This window comes from Hyphopichia burtonii (assembly GCF_001661395.1).
Source record: "Hyphopichia burtonii NRRL Y-1933 unplaced genomic scaffold HYPBUscaffold_6, whole genome shotgun sequence".
NCBI classification, from domain to species: domain Eukaryota; kingdom Fungi; phylum Ascomycota; class Pichiomycetes; order Serinales; family Debaryomycetaceae; genus Hyphopichia; species Hyphopichia burtonii.
In genome coordinates, this window is record NW_017963733.1 from 742,625 (window position 1) to 762,199 (window position 19,575).

The 19,575-nt window shown below is 35.9% G+C and overlaps 10 protein-coding genes across 10 annotated transcripts; 4 read left to right on the forward strand and 6 right to left on the reverse strand.

Annotated features, from left to right (window-relative positions):
* Positions 1-209: 209 nt before the first annotated feature.
* HYPBUDRAFT_142450 (mitochondrial 54S ribosomal protein YmL13) lies at positions 210-945 on the forward strand (the record flags this gene model as incomplete). Its single annotated transcript, XM_020219819.1, has 1 exon — positions 210-945. Exon 1 carries the CDS (start codon positions 259-261, stop codon positions 943-945), a length of 687 nt encoding a protein of 228 aa, XP_020075216.1. The 5' UTR covers positions 210-258.
* A 100-nt stretch (positions 946-1,045) lies between these two features.
* On the reverse strand, positions 1,046-3,205 carry HYPBUDRAFT_142454 (uncharacterized protein). The gene has a single exon (XM_020219820.1). It carries the CDS (start codon positions 3,029-3,031, stop codon positions 1,073-1,075), a length of 1,959 nt encoding a protein of 652 aa, XP_020075217.1. The 5' UTR covers positions 3,032-3,205; the 3' UTR covers positions 1,046-1,072.
* A 614-nt stretch (positions 3,206-3,819) lies between these two features.
* Positions 3,820-4,875, forward strand: SRT1 (ditrans,polycis-polyprenyl diphosphate synthase; the record flags this gene model as incomplete). Its single annotated transcript, XM_020218867.1, has 2 exons — positions 3,820-4,059; positions 4,165-4,875. The coding sequence occupies 2 exons, from the start codon at positions 3,820-3,822 to the stop codon at positions 4,873-4,875; spliced, it is 951 nt and encodes a 316-aa protein (XP_020075218.1).
* Positions 4,876-5,514, reverse strand: VPH2 (Vph2p; the record flags this gene model as incomplete). The annotated part of the gene is made up of 1 exon (XM_020218868.1): positions 4,876-5,514. The coding sequence occupies one exon, from the start codon at positions 5,512-5,514 to the stop codon at positions 4,876-4,878; it is 639 nt and encodes a 212-aa protein (XP_020075219.1).
* Positions 5,515-6,026: 512 nt separating this feature from the next.
* HYPBUDRAFT_111763 (putative alanine--tRNA ligase) lies at positions 6,027-7,370 on the forward strand (the record flags this gene model as incomplete). The annotated part of the gene is made up of 1 exon (XM_020218853.1): positions 6,027-7,370. One exon carries the CDS (start codon positions 6,027-6,029, stop codon positions 7,368-7,370), a length of 1,344 nt encoding a protein of 447 aa, XP_020075220.1.
* Positions 7,371-7,428: 58 nt separating this feature from the next.
* Positions 7,429-8,342, reverse strand: MRPS9 (mitochondrial 37S ribosomal protein uS9m; the record flags this gene model as incomplete). Its single annotated transcript, XM_020222593.1, has 2 exons — positions 7,429-8,287; positions 8,317-8,342. The coding sequence occupies 2 exons, from the start codon at positions 8,340-8,342 to the stop codon at positions 7,486-7,488; spliced, it is 828 nt and encodes a 275-aa protein (XP_020075221.1). The 3' UTR covers positions 7,429-7,485.
* Positions 8,343-8,585: 243 nt separating this feature from the next.
* SNT1 (Snt1p) lies at positions 8,586-13,129 on the reverse strand. The gene has a single exon (XM_020221648.1). It carries the CDS (start codon positions 12,810-12,812, stop codon positions 8,736-8,738), a length of 4,077 nt encoding a protein of 1,358 aa, XP_020075222.1. The 5' UTR covers positions 12,813-13,129; the 3' UTR covers positions 8,586-8,735.
* A 329-nt stretch (positions 13,130-13,458) lies between these two features.
* Positions 13,459-14,874, reverse strand: CDC6 (AAA family ATPase; the record flags this gene model as incomplete). The annotated part of the gene is made up of 1 exon (XM_020222351.1): positions 13,459-14,874. The coding sequence occupies one exon, from the start codon at positions 14,872-14,874 to the stop codon at positions 13,459-13,461; it is 1,416 nt and encodes a 471-aa protein (XP_020075223.1).
* Positions 14,875-15,417: 543 nt separating this feature from the next.
* On the reverse strand, positions 15,418-15,723 carry HYPBUDRAFT_7456 (uncharacterized protein; the record flags this gene model as incomplete). Its single annotated transcript, XM_020223658.1, has 1 exon — positions 15,418-15,723. One exon carries the CDS (start codon positions 15,721-15,723, stop codon positions 15,418-15,420), a length of 306 nt encoding a protein of 101 aa, XP_020075224.1.
* A 180-nt stretch (positions 15,724-15,903) lies between these two features.
* HYPBUDRAFT_142474 (uncharacterized protein) lies at positions 15,904-19,538 on the forward strand. Its single transcript, XM_020219821.1, has one exon. The coding sequence runs from the start codon at positions 16,092-16,094 to the stop codon at positions 19,470-19,472; it is 3,381 nt and encodes a 1,126-aa protein (XP_020075225.1). The 5' UTR covers positions 15,904-16,091; the 3' UTR covers positions 19,473-19,538.
* The last annotated feature ends 37 nt before the right edge of the window (positions 19,539-19,575 follow it).

Below are 19,575 nucleotides of genomic sequence, written 5' to 3' on the forward strand. Positions count from 1 at the left end.
CAGTCACCTTCCCATGTATTCCTACAGCTATCATAGTCTTCTTAAGCTGATATAAGCCTTTTAGATCTTGTTCTTACGTCTTCTCTTCGCTATATACTTAAGCCCGCTTATGTAAGCAGCTATTCAACGCCGGGTAAGTAATTTTTTTTTTTTCAAGAGTTTTTTTTTTTTTTGTATGAGCTTTAAATTTTTCAAGTGAAGTGAAAATTCAAACTTGTCTTGAAGAAAGCATAGAAGAGTAGGAGCAGGAGATCGAGAATGTTTAGAAACATATGTTACAGGGTGGCACCGGCTGGTGCCATGAAGACATCCAGTATAAGGATGATTTCAAGCAGTGCTCCTCGCTTATTCTTGGGTAATCTTTTTGGATCAAGAGAAGCAAAGAAACATGAAGAACTTATTGAGAAACAAGATGACTATACCGTTGATGCTGATAGCAAGATTGTCATCTTAGACGAGACCAACTCTCCAAACCACAAGCCATTTGATGCTGAAGCTGATATGCCAGGTTTCGAAGTGAAGAATTGGAAATTTACTAAAGTTCAACAAAAGGATATCGAAACAACATATGATATTGACTCAGTCAATAACACCTTAATAACAACTTATAACGAATTAGCAAATGCTTCCGAACAAGTCTCCGATTTAGGTTCGATAAAATTGAATGATTTAAATTTCAGATTCAAATATTCGAAATTATTACAACAAAACTTAGGTTTTGATATTAGCGATTACGTCTTTAGCACTAGTCATGACTTACAAATATTATCAGATAACTTGAACCAAATCATTAATACTAGATACGTGAACGAACGTAATCCAAACGGTATTGTTTTAAGAGATGAAGATTTCACTGCTCCAAATGTCTACTTGAACAACGAACTTAGTGATTTTGAAAAAGAAAAATTCTACGAAGAAATTTTGGCAAAAGCTAAAGAAGCTTAATTTGCATATCCATACTCCATATACTTGTAAATATACATATTTTCAATTCTTGAATTACCAATGTAAATTATATATATATATATATTAAAAGAACAGAATAAATAAATCTAAAAAGCAAAAAAACACTCTATCTTCTCCCAAGACTGAATCCAATTATTATCAGCGAAGCCAAAACTGCCAAACCACCACCAATCAATACTTCGTTCGAAACACCTTCAATTATTTGGTTGCTTGGTTTCTTGGTATCACGTTTGATTTGTCTAATATCATTGATTGGTGCATGCTCATTTGGATTATGAATATATAAATCAGCTTTATCATTTTGCAAAAGTTGATTGATTTTAACACAATCAATCAAATCCGTGTCAGAAGTAATCGAAACAACATCTCCTTCATCATCAACATAGGATATAGCATAATTTTCTGGACCTCCTTGAATAACTCTCAAGAATTCAAAGTCTTTTGGATGTAATTTAAAATCAATCAATTCTCTTAACTTAACTAATCCTTCAGTTGGAACCAAGGAGATTCTATGAACTCTTCCTTCAATAGCTGGTGACTTGAACTTGAAGGTGAAAGGTATTTCAGTATTAACTTTTATTTCTTCTTCTTTCTTTTCTTCTTCAATTATTGGTTCAACTGGAGTATCAATGTGTTGTTGAGAATCTCCAACAAATGAAATCGAATCGGTTGGTTTTAAATTATCAATACTAAACCCATTGAATTCGGAAGGGGTAACTTCAGGTGCACTTCCAGTAACTGAATCTGAATGAGTTGAACTTGCATCTTCATGATCTAATGAAGTCCAAAATTTATTCCAAGCTGGTCCTTCTGCATTCCCATTACTAGCACGTGGAGCCTCAGGGTTATCATTGAGTTGTTGTTCTTCTTCTTCTGCTTCAATTTGTTTGATTTGATTCAAGGTTGCATAAGTTAATTTTAAAACATCAACAATACCAATAATTTCATGATCATCATCCACAACAGGTAAATTAAGATAATGACCATCAAACATTTGTCTTAAGGCCTCTTGAATTGATTTATCATGCAGAGCCACATCAGGTTGTGGAGTCATTACTCTAACGATTGAGCATTTTTTAGGATCCAAACCTGCTGCAATTACTCTAAGAACAACATCTTTTGAAGTGAAAATACCGGTAACTTCGTCATTAGTATCATTGACCAACACTGCTGTAGTTTTATTCTCTTTCATCAAAACGGTAGCTTCATAAACTGAAGTTTTAACATTAGTATAAATAGGAGTGGTAGTATGATCAAGAACTGAATCTAAAGTTGGATTGTTCATTTTACTTTTCAAATTTTCAAAATATTGAAAGACTTGTAAAGGCTGTTGACTTATACCAATTTCCAGTTGTACAGAATCTAAAGCTTCATATAATTTTTTAGAAGATGCATGAACCCTTTCTAATTTTTCCATTTGTTGTGCATAAGATTTAGTGATATCAAGAACGCCTACAATATGATTATTATCATCAAGAACTGGTAAATGCCTAAATCCTTTTTCAACCATTAAAGTTAAAGCTTCCAGGGCTGGATTATTAGCATTAGCACACATTGGATTTGGAGTCATAATTTGATCAATGGTAACCACATTTGCATTTAAGCCTGATCCAACAATTCTGAAAGCTAAATCTTTGGCAGTGAAAATACCTAATAATTCTCCAGTGTCATTCACAACTAAAATACAATTTTCTCTCTTAGCAGACATTAATTGAGATACTTCATAAACTGTTGATGAGGTTTTACAAATAATTGGTTCAGAAGGTCTTAAAGATAAAACGGTACCTGGAACAGCTTTCTTATAACGATTCAGTCTAGTACTACCCTTTTTCTTTTTACTCAAGTCATGTTCAATTTTACGTCTAATAGCATCATCACGCTTAGACTGTCTTTTTCTGGATTCTGCAATTTGTGCATCACTTACTTGGGGTTGATGATGATGAGATGCCCCAGATGCTGCACTTGAAGTACTGAATGACTTGCCATTACGAGCAGAAGCTGCAGCAGTGCTACCCGACGCAACAGAAGAAGGGTGATGATGAGAAGCTGGTTTAAAGGACGACATGTTTAGCCAATTGCGACTTCTTTTGATTAAAGAGGATTTTTCTGGTTTTTTTGAAGATGGAGACAACTTGATGAGTTCAAATTCAAAAAAAAGAAGTGTTAAGTCAACCGCTGGTAATCTAAGATTTGAAATCTCTCGAATTCAAAGGATGACGGTAATTATTGTTATTTATTGTTGTGAAGACGGCGTTACGAGATTTGATTGGATCAATGACGCGGTCCTGGGGGAATAACGGAGTTGGAACTCTTGGGTATTAAGGTAATTTCAATACTATATTAAGATAAGTAATCGTATCAGCTAATCTTACAGCTCAGCTCGTACAATTGAATATCACTAACTTGCAATCAACTGGAAAAGATGTGATTCGATGGGGGCTCCTCTAATTCTATTTTTTTTATTATTATTAAACTAACCGATTTAGTACAAATATAAACAAATGCTATCCATACAATTACAACCGTTGGATCATCAACGCTCAACTCGATCTGAACCTTGAACAGAACCTCCTACCAATGCTTTGAAACAGCCCGTAAACCTCTGTATGGATATTCTTATTAGACTCAAGTCAACTAAACGATTCCAAATCAAAAAAAAATGAAATCCACAAAAATTCAAATAAACTCTGGTGTATGGGTCTAAGATGTGTTTGGTGTACGGATTGGCCAAAAGTGAAATCTACAGGATGCAATCAAAAATGTGTATGTTTTATTATAAATAGACGCCGACATCTATTCCTTCTTAATTCTATTCATTCTTCTTCTTCTTCTTCTTCTTCTTCTTCTTCAATCATGGTTGTTTCCACAATTCTTTCGGTTGCGTCGCTTCAAGGAATCATTAATACTCTTCAAGCGTTCCCCTTGTTTGTCTATCTCTTCAGTTTCATCAAAGATTTGGTTGTGGCTGTTTTGAAAACGGGACCGATCCCCCGTCACGTTGCTTTGATCATGGACGGGAACAGAACGTATGCCAAACGCAATCAGTTAGCCTTGAAGGATGGGCATTCAGCGGGAGCAGAGTCGCTACTCCTGGTACGTATTGACCTAGCTAACATTTTTTGCTGCTAAATGTGATACATCGCGCTGCAAAAAAAATATATATATATGGTTACCTTAGTTAAACTAACAATTATCAAGGTACTCGATGTTTGCTATAGGGTTGGGGTTCTGTATATCACCATTTATGCCTTTTCAATTGAGAATTTCAATAGATCTCTGGAGGAAGTAGACACTCTTTTCGGTTTATTGCGAGATCGCTTGAAACTACTCTGTGAAAATGATGATTCTTATGCCAGCGTTAACAAGGTCAGAATCAAAGTGATCGGTAACAGAGACATGATTCCTCATGACATATTGAAAGATTTGGAAACAATCGAAGACAAAACTAATACTCCAATGGTAAATAAAGTCTTGTATGTTGGGTTTCCGTATACTTCTCGGGATGATATAACCCATTCCATAAGAACAACCGTGGATCAGCTTAACCTGGGCGAAATAAGACGCGATCAAATAGACTTGGAAATGTTGCAGAAAAATATGTATATGGGAGCAGATGCACCGCAGCTTGACCTTTTGGTTAGAACTAGTGGCCATACTAGATTGAGTGATTTCATGTTATGGCAATGTAATGCTAATTGCACCATTGAATTTGTAAAAACTTTATGGCCAGATTTCAAATTCTTATCTATTGCTTCACTTTTATTTAAATGGAGCTATTATAAAACATTGCAATTACAAGTCGAATCTGCTGCTGCCGAAGTGCCCCATAATACCCACGAACCAACCGACATATTCAATCAGTTACCGCCTCCACCACCTTTTGCATCAGTCACTCAAAGACAGTTGTAATTATAACTTGATTGTGTTAACAACTGTCTTCACCTCTTTCTTTTTTCTTTCTCTAATTTTGGCATCTTCAATCTTATTCAAGTATCCTAAATATACCACGGTTTCAGCCACTAATATTAGTAAGCCAAAAAATAAACACATTAATACTCGATAACTATTGGGTAATCCCCATGAACTCTCAGTCCAGTACCAAATGGCATAAACAACACTTCCAACACTAATCAATATATTGACTATGGTGGTTAGTTGATGTCTCAATTCCTTATGAGCTTGGACTGGGGTTTGGTGACTAAATTCGTCATCAAATTTGCTTTCATATAAGGTATTGATTTCCGGTGATGGGTTAATTAATGATTGATACTCTTCCTCCTTAGCTCTCAATCGCAAATACTCCATTTGCTCAATGAACTCAGGGGTCTTTTCCTCCTTGGAATTATTCAAATCCTCTTTGTTTATCCAAATTTTCGTTGTCTTAAGTAATTCAAGAAGAGAACTTGTTGGCTTGTACTCGGTATAAAACGTAATAAGATTGTTTCTGCTAATAGCATGCTGCTCAAAGAGTTTGGCCTTTGATTCCAGACCTAGCTGTGATTTACTAATTAGTTCTTTGAGCTGAGGAGTTAGTTCGTATTGAGACATTTGATTGTATCTGGAGTTAATATCTTCGAACTACTTGATTTTTCGGTTCTCTCATTTGAAGAAAAAAAAAAAAACAACAAATAGAGGAAGTCTGCAATTCGCAGCATACTTAAACAATTGGCTATAATTAGTTGTCTTTAGTCATAATGTGATTTGAAGAAAAGTTAGGTGAGCCTCCTGCTATAGACCAAAGGACAATTCTAGTTGTATTCGCTACGGATTTTGGTTAAACTATTATCAAATTATCATCGCATGTTAGTTTCTTCAAAAGACCTTTGAGGTATCTTAGTTGTTTAAGATAACAATTACCTAAATGAGATCGATGATCATTTGATACATAAGTATAAATAATTGGCAAGTCTGTTTGGTAGCATAAATAAAGAAAACTTAAATAGTTACTAGGGGAGCGGAATTTAATTCCTTTCCATTTTTTTTTTTTCAGTGGATTTTTTGAAATTTTATAACAGCAAATCATCGACTGTTTTAATAATCATTAAGATTTAGTTGCAAAAATGCCCACAGCTACTTCCAAGATTGTTGGTGCTTTAGCATGCCAAACGAACTCGTTTTTGAAAACTTTACAAACAACGGTGGTTTCTTGTAAGGACCATACGCCACAATTAAGTTCAAAAGATAAGCAAAATAAGAATAAAAAGAAGACAGACGAAGTAAAAACTTCAAGCATTCCTGAATTTGAAATTGAATTGGAAGATACCAACTTGTTTCCTGAAGGCGGTGGACAGCCTTACGATACTGGTTCTATTTACTTACCTGATAAACATGAAATAAAGGTTTTAAGAGTTATCCGCAACCAACTAACTGCCCTTCATATTGCTAATGAGCCTATTGAGCCAGGTACTCTGGTAAAATTGGAAGTTGATTGGGAAAGAAGGATTGACTTTATGCAACAACATACTGGTCAACATTTGTTATCGTCCGTCTTCGATACTCACGGTTTGGACACTTTGAGTTGGTCAATGGGTGACATGATTAATTACATAGAATTACCAAAGAAAGTCGATGAAGAAGTGGTTGAAAAAGTCAATGCAAAAGTAAATGATTTGATCTTACAAAATATTCAAATTTCAGTGACCACTCCCGATAATCACGGTGGTGAACTTGATTTAAGCCGCATACCTGATGACTACGATACTTCTAAGGGTATTGTGAGAGTGGTTAAGATTGGTGATATAGACGCTAATCCATGTTGCGGGACCCATTTATCTTCAACTGGCCAAATTCAAGCCATTTCATTATTACACCAACAAAACGTAAGAGGAGGAAACTCCCGTTTATTTTTCCTTTGTGGTTCAAGGGTTTATAAATATTTGAACAAACAACATAGCATTTTGAAAGAGATCCAAGGTACTTATCTCTCATGCCAGTTAGATGAAGTTGTCGACAAGGTGGGACTTTTGAATTTGAATTATAAGCAATCTACCTCTAGAGAATCAAACCTTTTAAAAGAATTGGCGAATATCGAAGCCAATAAAATATTCGAAGATTTCAAGAAGGGTAGCAAGGATATTGCGTATGTCTATCGTTTCGATAATAATCCAGAATATTTACTTGTCTTCCAAAAGGAGTTTACAACGTTAATGAATTCCAACAAAGAAAGTGGTGTTAATCTTACTGACAAGTTTACATTGGTTTTGCTTAATGGCGATTATAAATCAGGTTTGGGAGGGATGATTAAGGTTTTAGGGCCTAAAGCTGAAAGTCTTCAACCTGAAATTAAGAACAGAATTACTAATTTAAAAGGTGGTGGGAAAGGTACTTCTTTCCAAGGTAAGATTCCAAAATATGAAAAGGGGGAATTAGAATCCTTATTGGCATTCTTACAAGAATTAAATTGAGAGTTTAATCAAGAAAATTTATTAATTTGATATTTTAATTTAGATATATACATGATATGAAAAGATGATATAAGTACAGAAATGTAGATTGAAGAGTAAAAATGCACCAAAAGTATTAACGTTTGACCCAAGTTGGGGATTTTCTAGCTTTAACTTTACCAGGTTTCTTTCTTTCGACAATTCTATTATCTCTTGTCATAAGACCTGCTTTACGCAATCTTGATTTTAATAAAGGATTATGAACAACTAAACCTTTGGCAATACCATACATTATAGCCTCAACTTGGCCGCTAACACCTCCACCTCTAACTTCGGCGAAAATATTATATTTGGCTTCTTGTGAAACAACATTAAAAGGGAAAAGAACCTTTTTACGGTCAGAGTCATTAGGGAAAGCTGAAGTTAAACTTTTACCATTGATAATAACATGACCTTCACCTTTAACTAAGTAAACATCTGCAATAGAAGTTTTTCTCTTACCGACGGTGACAGCTCTACCAAAAGTATCTAATGATTGTAATTTCTTTTCAGAAGCACCAAACAAATCAGCTTTGGAAGAACTGAATTCTCTCAAAGTTTCGGCAACATCAGCAGGCATTAATTGACGATCAATACTTCTCAATCTATTTAAAATACCAGTTAATTCACGATGGTGTTTGGTCTTTAGTCTCGAACCAGATTTACATCTTTCTTTATATTCTTCAAAAGAAACAGGCTTGAAGCTTTGAAGCTCCTGTGTTTGAAGGGTCTTGGTAGGTAAATTTATGTATTTTCTTAGAAGTGCATTCAAATTATTCATATTATCTTCGTGGACTGGATTCCCACCAAAGAAAGTCTTTAAAGTAGGCACTATTCTTAATCTTTCTAATTCAGAATCCCTCAACTTCTCATGCTCCAAACTAGGCGAAACAAGTAACCTGAGACCACTTCCACTAGTCTTTGGAACCGAAGGTCTTCCGGTTTCGATGTCATAATTGATTTGCTCTTCACCCTTGCGATCGCCTGATCCGGAGATGGTCAGATTGGCTCTCAATGCGCTGTTTGAGAAAAATCTCAAAGAGCCTTTGAAAAGCCCAATATGCTTGTTAATCGATAAAGACATATGCTCTGGGTATAACACTAAGCTTTGTAGATTATATCTCCATATTGAAATACTTCATTTTTTTTTTCAGTAGCTCAATGTTTTTCGAAAAAAAAAAAAATCAAATTACGTATCGCACGACTTTTCTCAGAAATCCCAAAATTGATTATGTAATACCTGGTGTACAGGTTTTATAAGGAATTATGGTATTATAATACAAATTGAAGAATCAAAGGATATAAACAGGTGATACGGGTAGAGAAGTAATAAGTGGGAAGACAGTATCAAGGTCTGTCGGTGCTTTCAGTTGTGGGCTGGTCGTTTGATGAAAGCAACGCACTTATGGGATTGGACCGAACGGTTTTGGCCACAGGAGGTAGCTTGGGGGAGGCCGGAGAAGTTGGAGCATTCAATAAAGAATTTAAGCTTGCCTTAGCAGGTTTTGATGATTCTGGTTTTGATTCAGTGGGAGGTTTTGCGGGACTGGAATCAGAGTTGAGCAAGCTCATGATTGAAGATTTGTGTCCTAAATTCCCACTATTGGTGTCCTGGATTCCGGTGAGAGGTGGTAACCTGCGCAGTTCTTGGGTACTTGGATTTGGGATAGGGTGTAGCATTGGCAATTGAGTTCCTTGTTTTTGAACTGGTGCTGGAATTGTGATTGGTTGCGGATTTATAGGGTGAGTTGAATGTTGCATGGTACCAGGTTGGTCTACCAATAAAGAACTTATGGATGGTGCCATTGAAGCAGACTTGGGAAACGGAGGACCTAAGGGAGCATTTCCATTTGGTTGAGGATGGAATGCAACACCTGAACTTCCTTGGTTGAACATACTTCTACCAGGTAACGGAATCGATGAATGTTGGAAAGTACCCATAGACGCATAGGGAACGGAATCGACTCTATGGTACAATTGTTGGTGTTGTTGAGGAATAGTTGCTGGATATGGGTAAGCCCCAGTTACTGAATCCTTAGTAGCATCCATTTGCGAATTGTAGATAGAAGACTTTCTAATTGGTGGAGTACCGTTTTGAGATTGAGATTGGGATTGGGAATTGATTATTGAATTTTGACTTGAATTCGATGATTTCATCATTTGAGACCCCACGAGAGGTGCAGATTCTTCCATCTTTGGTGCAATTTGACCCGATGGATTATTGACTACTGCATAATACTTAGCAGCCAATCTAACATCCGCTTGTTCGGCAATTGAGGTCCACCCATTTTTTTCAGCATTTCTTTGATAGTAGTTTCTCACCATTGTAGCAGTTTTACTGGCAAGCTTATCGGCAATGTTGGTCCATTTGGTGCCGAATTCCATCAATAATGATGGAAATTGATTAGCTTCGGTAATACTCCAATAACTAGATATTGTCTTTCGTTTACCATTATCATCTTCATGTTGAACATTGATTGTGGTATCGGGAAGTTGATCTGGAACTGCTTGGAAAATTGTTTGTGGATTTTGATTATTTTGAGGAATGATGTTTTGTTCAACTGAAGTGTTATTATCTTGATTGTACTCCTGTTCTTGTTTTTCAGTGATTATTTCCTCCTTCTTTCTTCTTTTACGTTTAGAGGCTTGGGCATCCGGAGCATTTGAAGCTTCCTTCTGCTTTTCTCTAGCTTTTTCTTTCTTAGCTTGTTCATCGAAGGATGGTGCTGCACTCCGCTTTCTTCTGCCTGTTTGAGAATAAACAGCTTCATTATCAAGATCGAGCTCTCCCTTGATATTAGCAGGAGGTTTGAGAGCAGTCGATTCCTCATTTACTTTGACGTTACCATCGGGTGTGTTTATTGCTTGATCAACATGTTCATCATAGACCACTGGCTTAATTGTATCTTTTTCAAGTTGCTTATTTGCTTCGGTAGTAGGTGTCGATACTGGAGTATTATTAGTAGATGTATTTTTAGATCTAGAAGTCTTACCACGACGACCTGTCTTCTTTGTAGACTTTTTCTTGAACTGAGCAACCAAATACTTGTAATTAACCTCCTTTTTGGTTATATAGTAATGAACAACACATTCTTCAATTGTTCTTAAGCCACCCATATATCTCGAAATTGCTCCAAATCTTTTAGGATAACGACAAAAGCCTTCTTCGAATAGCTGTTGCTCTCTTTCGGAGAAATTATTTTGAAAGTCAGTTTTCACACGTTCACTCCATTTAGGGCGATCTTTAACTATATTGTTAGAGTCCATAAATTTGAACAAATCTCTTTGAACTGGGTCAATTATCAAATCGGGAATTCTAGCTGCAACGCTGTTAGCTTTTACTAACGGATCTTCTTGGTCTTGCTTTCCCAAAGTTTTCAAAATCTCTTCAAATTCGGCCTCAGTGGTGACTAAATCACCATGTCTACGGCTCCTGCGTCCACCAGAAGCAGCACCATGACCCTGATCGGGAGTTGGAGCTTCAGAGATTTGATCTTGATTTTTGAGCCTGATATTTATAGCTTCTAATTCTTTCTTGGAGTCGTCGTCTGGGGGATGAATAATCTTGAGTTGTTGATCGATCTTCTCTCTAGTTATTTCCCATTCGTCCAAATCTTTTTGATAGGTGTTCCATAAAGTGAGTTTTTTTCTTTGTTGTGTCTTATTAAAAGTAATGAAGCTTGCAATAATCTTATCTTTATTTTTGAAAAAGTGATTAAAATTTTTGGAAAAGAATGGATAATCGTATAAATCTTCAATAGGTTTTAACAAAGAATATTTTGTGTGATTATTAACTCTTCCTTCATTCTTAATGAGCAGTTCAAATTCATCCTTTAGTTCATTAAATTGGGTTTCAATTTTGCCTAATGGAAATTTGCAATAATCAGGTTCGTCAACTTGCTGATTTTCCATTTCTTCCACTTTCGATTCGACTGGAATATTTGGAGATGGTTTCACGTCTTCTTCAAGAATTTTTTCATCGAACCTAGTTTGTTCCACCGGATCGTTGATCGAAGGTCTTTTAGCTTCTGGGCTTTCTTTAAGAGGGTCTAGTATTCTCTCGTCATCGTCTTCTTCATCGTCGTTTATATCATCATCTTCGTTTTCTATGTCATTGTCTTCATCGTTATCATCATCGTTATCATCGTCATGAATATTCAGATGCTCATGTTCATGCTCATGTTCATGCTCATGTTCCTGTTCACGCTCATGTTCATGTTCACGTTCATGGTCATGTTCACGTTCATGGTCATGTTCATTTTCGCTTTGATGGTCTCGTCTATGATCATTTTCATGGTCATTGTCATCATCATTATCAATGTCACTATCACGACTTATATCTGCCGTGCCCTTTGACTCATCATCTGAATTCTTTAAATCAGTTAAAGAATTGTTTCTGGTCGAATATCTAAAAGCTGAAGACGAAGAAGAATCCGGAGGGCTTTTATATTTTTGATTGGAATGGTATGATTCATACAGCCTTCTTGGTTTTGAAGATGGAGAATTGATTAGATTATTACGACTTGGATAAAATGAGCTTCTTTGATGGGATGAATGATCATCTATTGGGAAATTACGATTATTATTGAATCTGTTTTTACTTGAATATCTATCAACAGATTTCATTCCCGCGGCTGTATTTGCACCTGTAGCTGGACCGCTATTACGTAGACTTGAGTACGAATTTCTCGAAGGATAATAAGTATCACCACCCCCTCTTTTACTATTATTGACACTCTTTAGTAGTGATGAACCTCTAGCACGGTCTTTCGCCGAGTAGGCCCTTGAACCAACCGAACCAGAAAGTGAGGTACGATTGGCAGCTGACAAGGGGGGTCTTGAGGATCCATATGAGCTTTTCCATTTACTTGGACCACCTGAGCCTGAAAGACTATTTGGGTTTGAAGAACCATTGGAATCAAACGGAGAATAAAAATCATATTTAAAATTAGATCCACCACTCGGTATATTTGGATTATAAGAATTTGAAGAAGGTTTAGTATTTGAGTTTAAATTGGAGGAATAAGGTTTACTCTTTCTGGAAAAGGAATCACTATAAGAATACTGGGACTTACCATTAGACCCTCCATAAGAGTTATAAGAGGTGTTTGAGCCGGAACCCGAGCCAGGACCTGAGGCTGAAAGAGATGAGGATCCAGGACCCGAAGCTGCACCTACATGGCCTGAGGAGTACCTTGAGCGAGAAGTGGAATAGTGAGAATCATTGGAAGAGCCGCTTCCTAAAGGAGTATCGTTTGCTTTTGATATAGATTTGACTGGAGGGTTATTTGGGTCTGGCTTTGTATAGTCACGTCTTGATGACGACGGATAGAAATTTTTCCGTCTTGGTTTATCAGAGTATTCGTAGTCTTTCCTTTCGGAGTACCTACTTATAGGAGGACCTCTTGAGCCAGAAGAGGACATTATCAGTTTATTAATTCAATCTTATGGGTATGGAAACTAAAATTTTGGTAAACAAACTTATAATAACATATCCTGGGCTTTAAGATGAATGGCTTGAGCCGTCTGAACTATTAATTACCAAGACACAACGAATGAAACTCAGATTTCTTCTTTTGCTTTGAAAACTTCTGATACTATCAATATGAAAAACTGTAGGAAAACACTCGACAATTTCTAACCACACCGATATATGTACAAACAAGGCGCGTTTCACTGAGTCAGTAGCTTGGAGATGGATTGATGGTGTTAGCCAAGCTTGAATACTAAGAATATCTGTCAATGTTAAAGGTTTTTATTATATTTAAAATTTTTTCTATTCTTCTTTTACAAAAAAAAATGGGTTTTTGAGTGCGTTTTTTTTTTTTCCTCTGTGAAAATTTTGTGCTTGCAAAACTACCAAATAAGAATTACTTAAAGCATTAACGTGTGTGGTGAGTTATAGAGTTAACTTATGGTATGGGTTTGGTGTTGACTTGTGTTCAGAGCTTAGTGTCGACTTGTGTTGAGGTCGGAATGAGGTTGGAGAGTTACGAATGAATAGTTCTATCAAAGAATTTATTAGAGTCTATCAAAGACCATGCTATGTAAATGCTAAAGAATGCAAAGATTAATATTTATAATGAAGTAGTTTTTTCAAGACGCCTATTTCGCCAATACTTTTCTCGATATCGTCCCAAGGGACATTGGATTTGATAATTCTATTACCAAGTTCAATATTAGAGCCAGTATTACTCAAAACAATGACCGAGTTGGCCTCTAAAGTACTAATAATTTCTAGGAATTCACCTTTTTTACAAATTCCAAGGAGGTTACCAACTGCTTTTTCCATGTGTTTGAGGTAAAAATCGTAAAAAGAGTTCACGTTGAAATCTTTTCTGTTGAATGGAGAAGGAGATACTTGACGGGCTTGAAGATTCATTAAAGTAGATAAAACTGCTTTTTGGAAAAGATTTAAATTGTTTAACTTAGTCATTGAGCCAGCACCAAATGAAGAAGTGCAAATGGAAGCAATATTACTAATTGTTACTTTTGGAGCGTTATAAAAAGTTAATTCATTAAGATTGACATCATTTTTAGTTTTAATTGAATTTTCAACCATTTCAATCCCTTTATAACAAATATCAAAACTTTTACGTAAATCCCCGGTGACACTAGCAGCTTTTTTACAACAAAGTTGAATAGCAACTGGATGGATGATTGGAATAAATGAAGAATCTGCCATATTTTCTTTATCTTCTATTAATGATTTCAATTTTGAAATTATCACTTGTTTAATCTGATCAGATGTATAAGGTAAGAAAACAAGCGATTGAGGATTGAGACCGTTTGATTTAAGACGGGGTAAAAATTTATCAGTAAGATCAAGAGCATTGGAAATACCAATAAGAATCAATTTGGTTTTAAACAAATGGGATTTACGAGTAGATGCACAATTGAATAATTGAAATAAAATCTGTTGATCTTTGGTGATAAGATAATCCATTTCATCAAGTAATATAACAACAGATTTGTAAGATTGTTTATCGGTAAGTAAATGGCTAAGATCATCAAAGGTCTTACGTTTATGATAGTCCGCCGAATGGGTGTTCGTTATACCACAATATATCTCATGGAAAATGTGTTCTGGTTTAGTCATGGTCATGCAATTGATTTTTAGCACTTTGGTGTTTTTTTGGTCAAGTTTAGCAAATGATAAATTGACCTGGGCAGTTTTACCAGTTCCTGGTGGTCCCGAAATATAAAGACTGTTACAGGTGTTATTGGTTATGTTGTCACTAAGAAACTTATTGAGTTCACTGCCTTCATTCACCCGTCCAATCAAAGTGCTGTTATCCGAGTCTCCGTTATACCCCCGTTGAAATAATGCTTTTGCTTTGGAATACACATTGGTCTTGTTAAGTCTGGCCGGACTCTTGGTGGGAGTGGCTGGTGGTGTACTGAGTAAGTTGACTTTCTTAACTGGTTTCTGGTTGTCCATCTCCATCACTCTAACCTTGGATGGAGTACTAGGAGGAGTTAGCATGTTGATCGACTGTTTATTGGACCCGAGGACTGTTTTCGTCCTCTTGGGTGACACCAATTCATCGTTGTTGATTCTTTTACTTCTTCTTAATTCCATCTTGACCTGCTAATGAATCCTAGAACATATATTGACCTGCTACTACTTAGATATATATATATGAAAATTTCTCTGACGCGTATCACCAAAATCTCATCTCGTGTAGTTCTCACTGAAAAAAGAATCACTAAGACACGGAACACGTCCACTGCTGGCCAATTTAACCCAATCGGGAAACCTAATTATATCGAGCTGGAGGGTTCTATTACACTGTTGATGTCTGAATCATGATAAAGCTGGTGTGGGTTGGTCTATGGTGTGCGATGGATGCGATGGTACGCTATACGGTGCACTATACGGTATGACCTGGATGATATAAATGGTATAGATGGTATACTTGGTATACCTGGTATAGATGATATAGATGATATAGATGACATAGATGATATAGATGACATAGATGACATCTTATTGATAGGTTTAAGTAGCATGCGATGGATAAAGGACTTACTTCTTTCTTTGGTGTAATTCAGACTCCAAATCTTGAAGAATTCGGGTCAAGGCTTCATTCTTGCGGGTCACCATATACAAATCACTGGGCTTGATAGTGGTTCTATCGGCATGGTTGGCAAACAATTCCAAATCTTCTCCCAAATTAACAATTTGATTGTATACCAATTCAACCAATGCTGCAACATAAGTAGGGCTTGCGGTCACGGCATCGGACTCCGAGAGTTCGCCTGTTTGTTCCTCCACCATCTTGGCCACCATCAAGTAGATGGCCGACTTCAATTCTGCCGACGTTTCAGACATGCCTCTGTTATTCTTCAGAAAGAGAAGTTATTGCAAAGTCTTCACTTATTTGCTTATAACCAGTAAACATCATTCTACATTCTGGTGTGCGGGTGGACAGCTCCAAGGGGGGTACGGGTGGATAAATTAAACAAAGGTTTCGTTTCCCTTGGACTTTCCGTACAATACCAACTCAGTGCCAAATACACCAAGTAGTTGATCAGAGTGGTTTGAGCTTTGCAAGTGTTCCGAATTGCCTGATTAAAGTTGTCCCTGGTTCAAGGAGAAAAGGTCGGCACTAGAAAACACAATCGTTGGTTTGCTCACTGATTAAAGAGCCCCTATCTTTTTTACTCCACTATTCATCAAGCTTGATCACTAATCGAACCATGTCCAAGATAAGGAAAGGTATAAGCTATGTGTTGGGTGATGATAACACCAGTGAGAATCACATTCTCCCGATTAATGCTATTCAATTCAGTCGTCATTTTCAAAAATTGTATACTGGAGGTAGAGACGGGACGGTGAAAGAGTGGAATCCCGAAAATGGTATATTGAATCCAGTACCTCAACGACTTGATTCAGATATTCAAAGTGAAGATCAATTTGAATTCAATGATAACTATGTTTATAGTAATGATCCAAATACTGGGGAAATAGATCAAGATATTGACGAAAAAGTATTAAAACTAGAAACTTCGATTAGTTCAAATCCTCTACCTTATGATGCTCCATATCTCAAATACGAATCCCAACAAACTAACAATTACAATATCCACTTTGATTGGATTAATGATTTAAGATTGGTGAATAATGATCAGCAATTGGTTTCTTGTTCGTCGGATCTTTCGCTCAAGTTGATCGATTTAACTTCTTCTCCTTCTAGTTTGGAAAATAGTATGACTAGTTTGAATTCTGACCAAAATAATGGTGTGATTCACCGGTTCCCCAATGTCCATACTGATTACGTTAAAAAACTTTCCTATATAGAACAAGATAACCAAATTGTCAGTGGTGGTTTAGATGGACGAATTGTGATTTGGGATCTTAATCTTTTAAAGCCAATCGATGAATTTCAAAACGTTGCTAGTAATACCTCACTTCCTTCTTCAGTTTACTCTCTTTCAAATAATAATGCCAACTTGATTGGTACTGGTGGTCCAAATAATACTATCAACCTATATGATAAACGTGCTAGTCAATCTAGTAACAGTCATCTTATTCGTAAACTTATAGGTCACCAGGATAATGTTCGTTGTTTGCTTATGAATGATAATTTCATCCTAAGCGGATCCTCAGATACTACTTTGAAATTATGGGATTTACGTAATTTTAAAGTTTATAAGAATTTCGAAGTACATGATTCTGCTGTTTGGAGTCTTGCTTCTACTGAAGACTTTAAAGTTTTTTATTCTGGTGACAAATCGGGAAATATACTTAAAACTGATTTATCTTACCTTTCTACAAATGTTAATAATGACTTATTTTCAAATAATGATTTTTTCAATCTGACTGATACTTCTGCAGTTGATGAAAAATTAGGTATTTCTACTTTGATTGCTAAAAATGATTATCCAATATTATCCTTATGTATCGAATCTCAATATCAAGATAAAGTTAAGGAAACTTCTTTGTTTGCCCTGACTTATTCTTCCTTGAATCGTTATCATGTACCAAACACTGATCAGCTTTCCCGTTATCAATATTTGAGATCGTATTTAGATTATTCCATCAATCATCACGATAATGATGAACTTGTGGCAACTGGATTAATCGATGGTACAACTGCAGCTGTCTCCGATACAAATGACTTGAATTCCGATTTTTATGATATCGTAAGTCATTTATCTATGGATACTAATAATTTCGACATTCAATCGTCGTTATCTGGTGGTGCAGGTGGTGCTACTGTATTCTCTCACGGTGAGGTTGATAAAGACTTGGAAAGTTCTGCCAATGATCATAATGAATATAACTCAATGTTTTTGAATATCAACGGAGGTGGACCTTCAATGGAATTTGTAAATACATTGAAAAAAGAATTATCTCAAAAGGCAAATCAAAATCCAAGAATTGATGAAACTCCAATTGAAATTTTATTGAATCCAATACCAACTCAACAAGTTGAGATAATCCCCTTCAATAAGACGCCTATTGATCAATTCGAGTTAACTCCAAAAAGTATCATTTCGAAAAAGATGTTCAATAATAAAAGATGGATGTTGGTTTTATATTTGAATGGGGATATCAAAATATGGGATATATTTATTTGCAAAGAAATAAAAACTTTTAACACATCAATCAATAATAAGCCGATGTCAAAGGATTTATTAGAGAAAAAACTTAAAGAAATGGAAATCATTTTTCAAGAGTATCAAACCACTGATACTTTAAACAATTGGTGTGAAGTTGAAATCAAGTCAGGGAAATTGTTTGTAACATTAAAAGAAACTTCATTCAATAATCTTGAAATTTACTATGACGAATTAATTTCACAGTATCCTTTCCTTGATTTCAATCATCCTGATAATATTGCAAATAAAAAGAATCAAAAAGTTAAGGTCACCCCTGACGATCGCTTCTATGCTTCAAGAATATTATTAAATTCGTTGCTTCATCTGTATGCATTATACGAATGGGAATTTGATAAACACTTGAGAGAAGAATTGAGAAACTCAAGGCCAAAATCTAAAGGGTTGCAACTTGGTGGTTTCAATAACGGGAACGACCAAGCTGGCTCAGAATCAAATTCTATAGCATCAAACAACGACGAATCTTCAGGGGTGTCATTGAAGAGAATAAGAATGTTTAGTAGAAAATCATCAAAAAACAACATCAGTCTTCAACAACAACAACAACAGCAGCAACTGCAGCAGCAACAAACTCAATCACAAACAGCAAGCCCCGCCATTTCAGCAATCAGTTCAGACATGCCTGCTAGCTTCAATTTAGATATGAGTGAAATCCTGCAACCAGATCAAACTCCACATCAGAAAACTACATACCAAGAGATTCTGGGACGCGCTAATGACGACTCGATTCTCAAATTGTTACAGTTCAATAAAAGAAGATACATGGAAAAGTACGGTGCATCTGACAAAAAAGTGGTAGACTCTCTATTCAAGATTTACTCCAATGACCCAAGCTTAAATGATTCATACAAGGATGAGGAATTTGAACCTTATAAACCATTAATTCCACAGGACCTTTTACCTTCCAACTTGCTTATCATTATCTTTGAAAACTCCTCAGAGTTAGGTAACTATCGGGATGTTTGCAGTTTCCACTATGAAGATTTAACAAAACTCAATTATAATTCGCCAAACCCTTCTACCAAAACATTGATTCACGACTTACGTAACCACTTACCCAAGTGGATTGGCCAACCTATATTATACGATCTTTTCCCTTCTAAAGAGTGTCCTAAAATTGCATTTCAATTATACGAAATTGACTATGCACATTTACCCCCTAATAAAAAGATTGGTGGTAAAACTCAGCGTAAAATAAAGAAACTCCCTGTCTTAGAAAGCTCAATCAAGCTCACATCCCATAACATGCTTAGGGTTAGTAAAATCCTAACTTACTTGACTGAAAAATTCGATACAAGAACCTCTGAAATGAAGGATCATAAAAATCCTACCGAGTGGTTGGTTTTAGAATGTAAAGGCGAAGAATTGCCCAACAGCATGACTCTACAAACCATTAAAACCAAAATATGGAAGAGCAGCTCTGATATTGAGCTTAAGTTCAGAAGAAAGTTTGATTAAAATGATTTTAAATGTATATAAATGGTATAAGTATTTAATGTAAGTGTCACGTGACTCTCTTTTGTGCAGTTCTTTTTAGAGATGAGAAAAAAAAAAAAAAAGA

What these genes read in the sequence shown, in the direction of transcription:
- HYPBUDRAFT_142454 (XM_020219820.1), bottom strand. Translation starts at nt 3,031, where the DNA reads ATGTCGTCCTTTAAACCAGCTTCTCATCATCACCCTTCTTCTGTTGCG.
- HYPBUDRAFT_142474 (XM_020219821.1), top strand. Translation starts at nt 16,092, where the DNA reads ATGTCCAAGATAAGGAAAGGTATAAGCTATGTGTTGGGTGATGATAAC.
- SNT1 (XM_020221648.1), bottom strand. Translation starts at nt 12,812, where the DNA reads ATGTCCTCTTCTGGCTCAAGAGGTCCTCCTATAAGTAGGTACTCCGAA.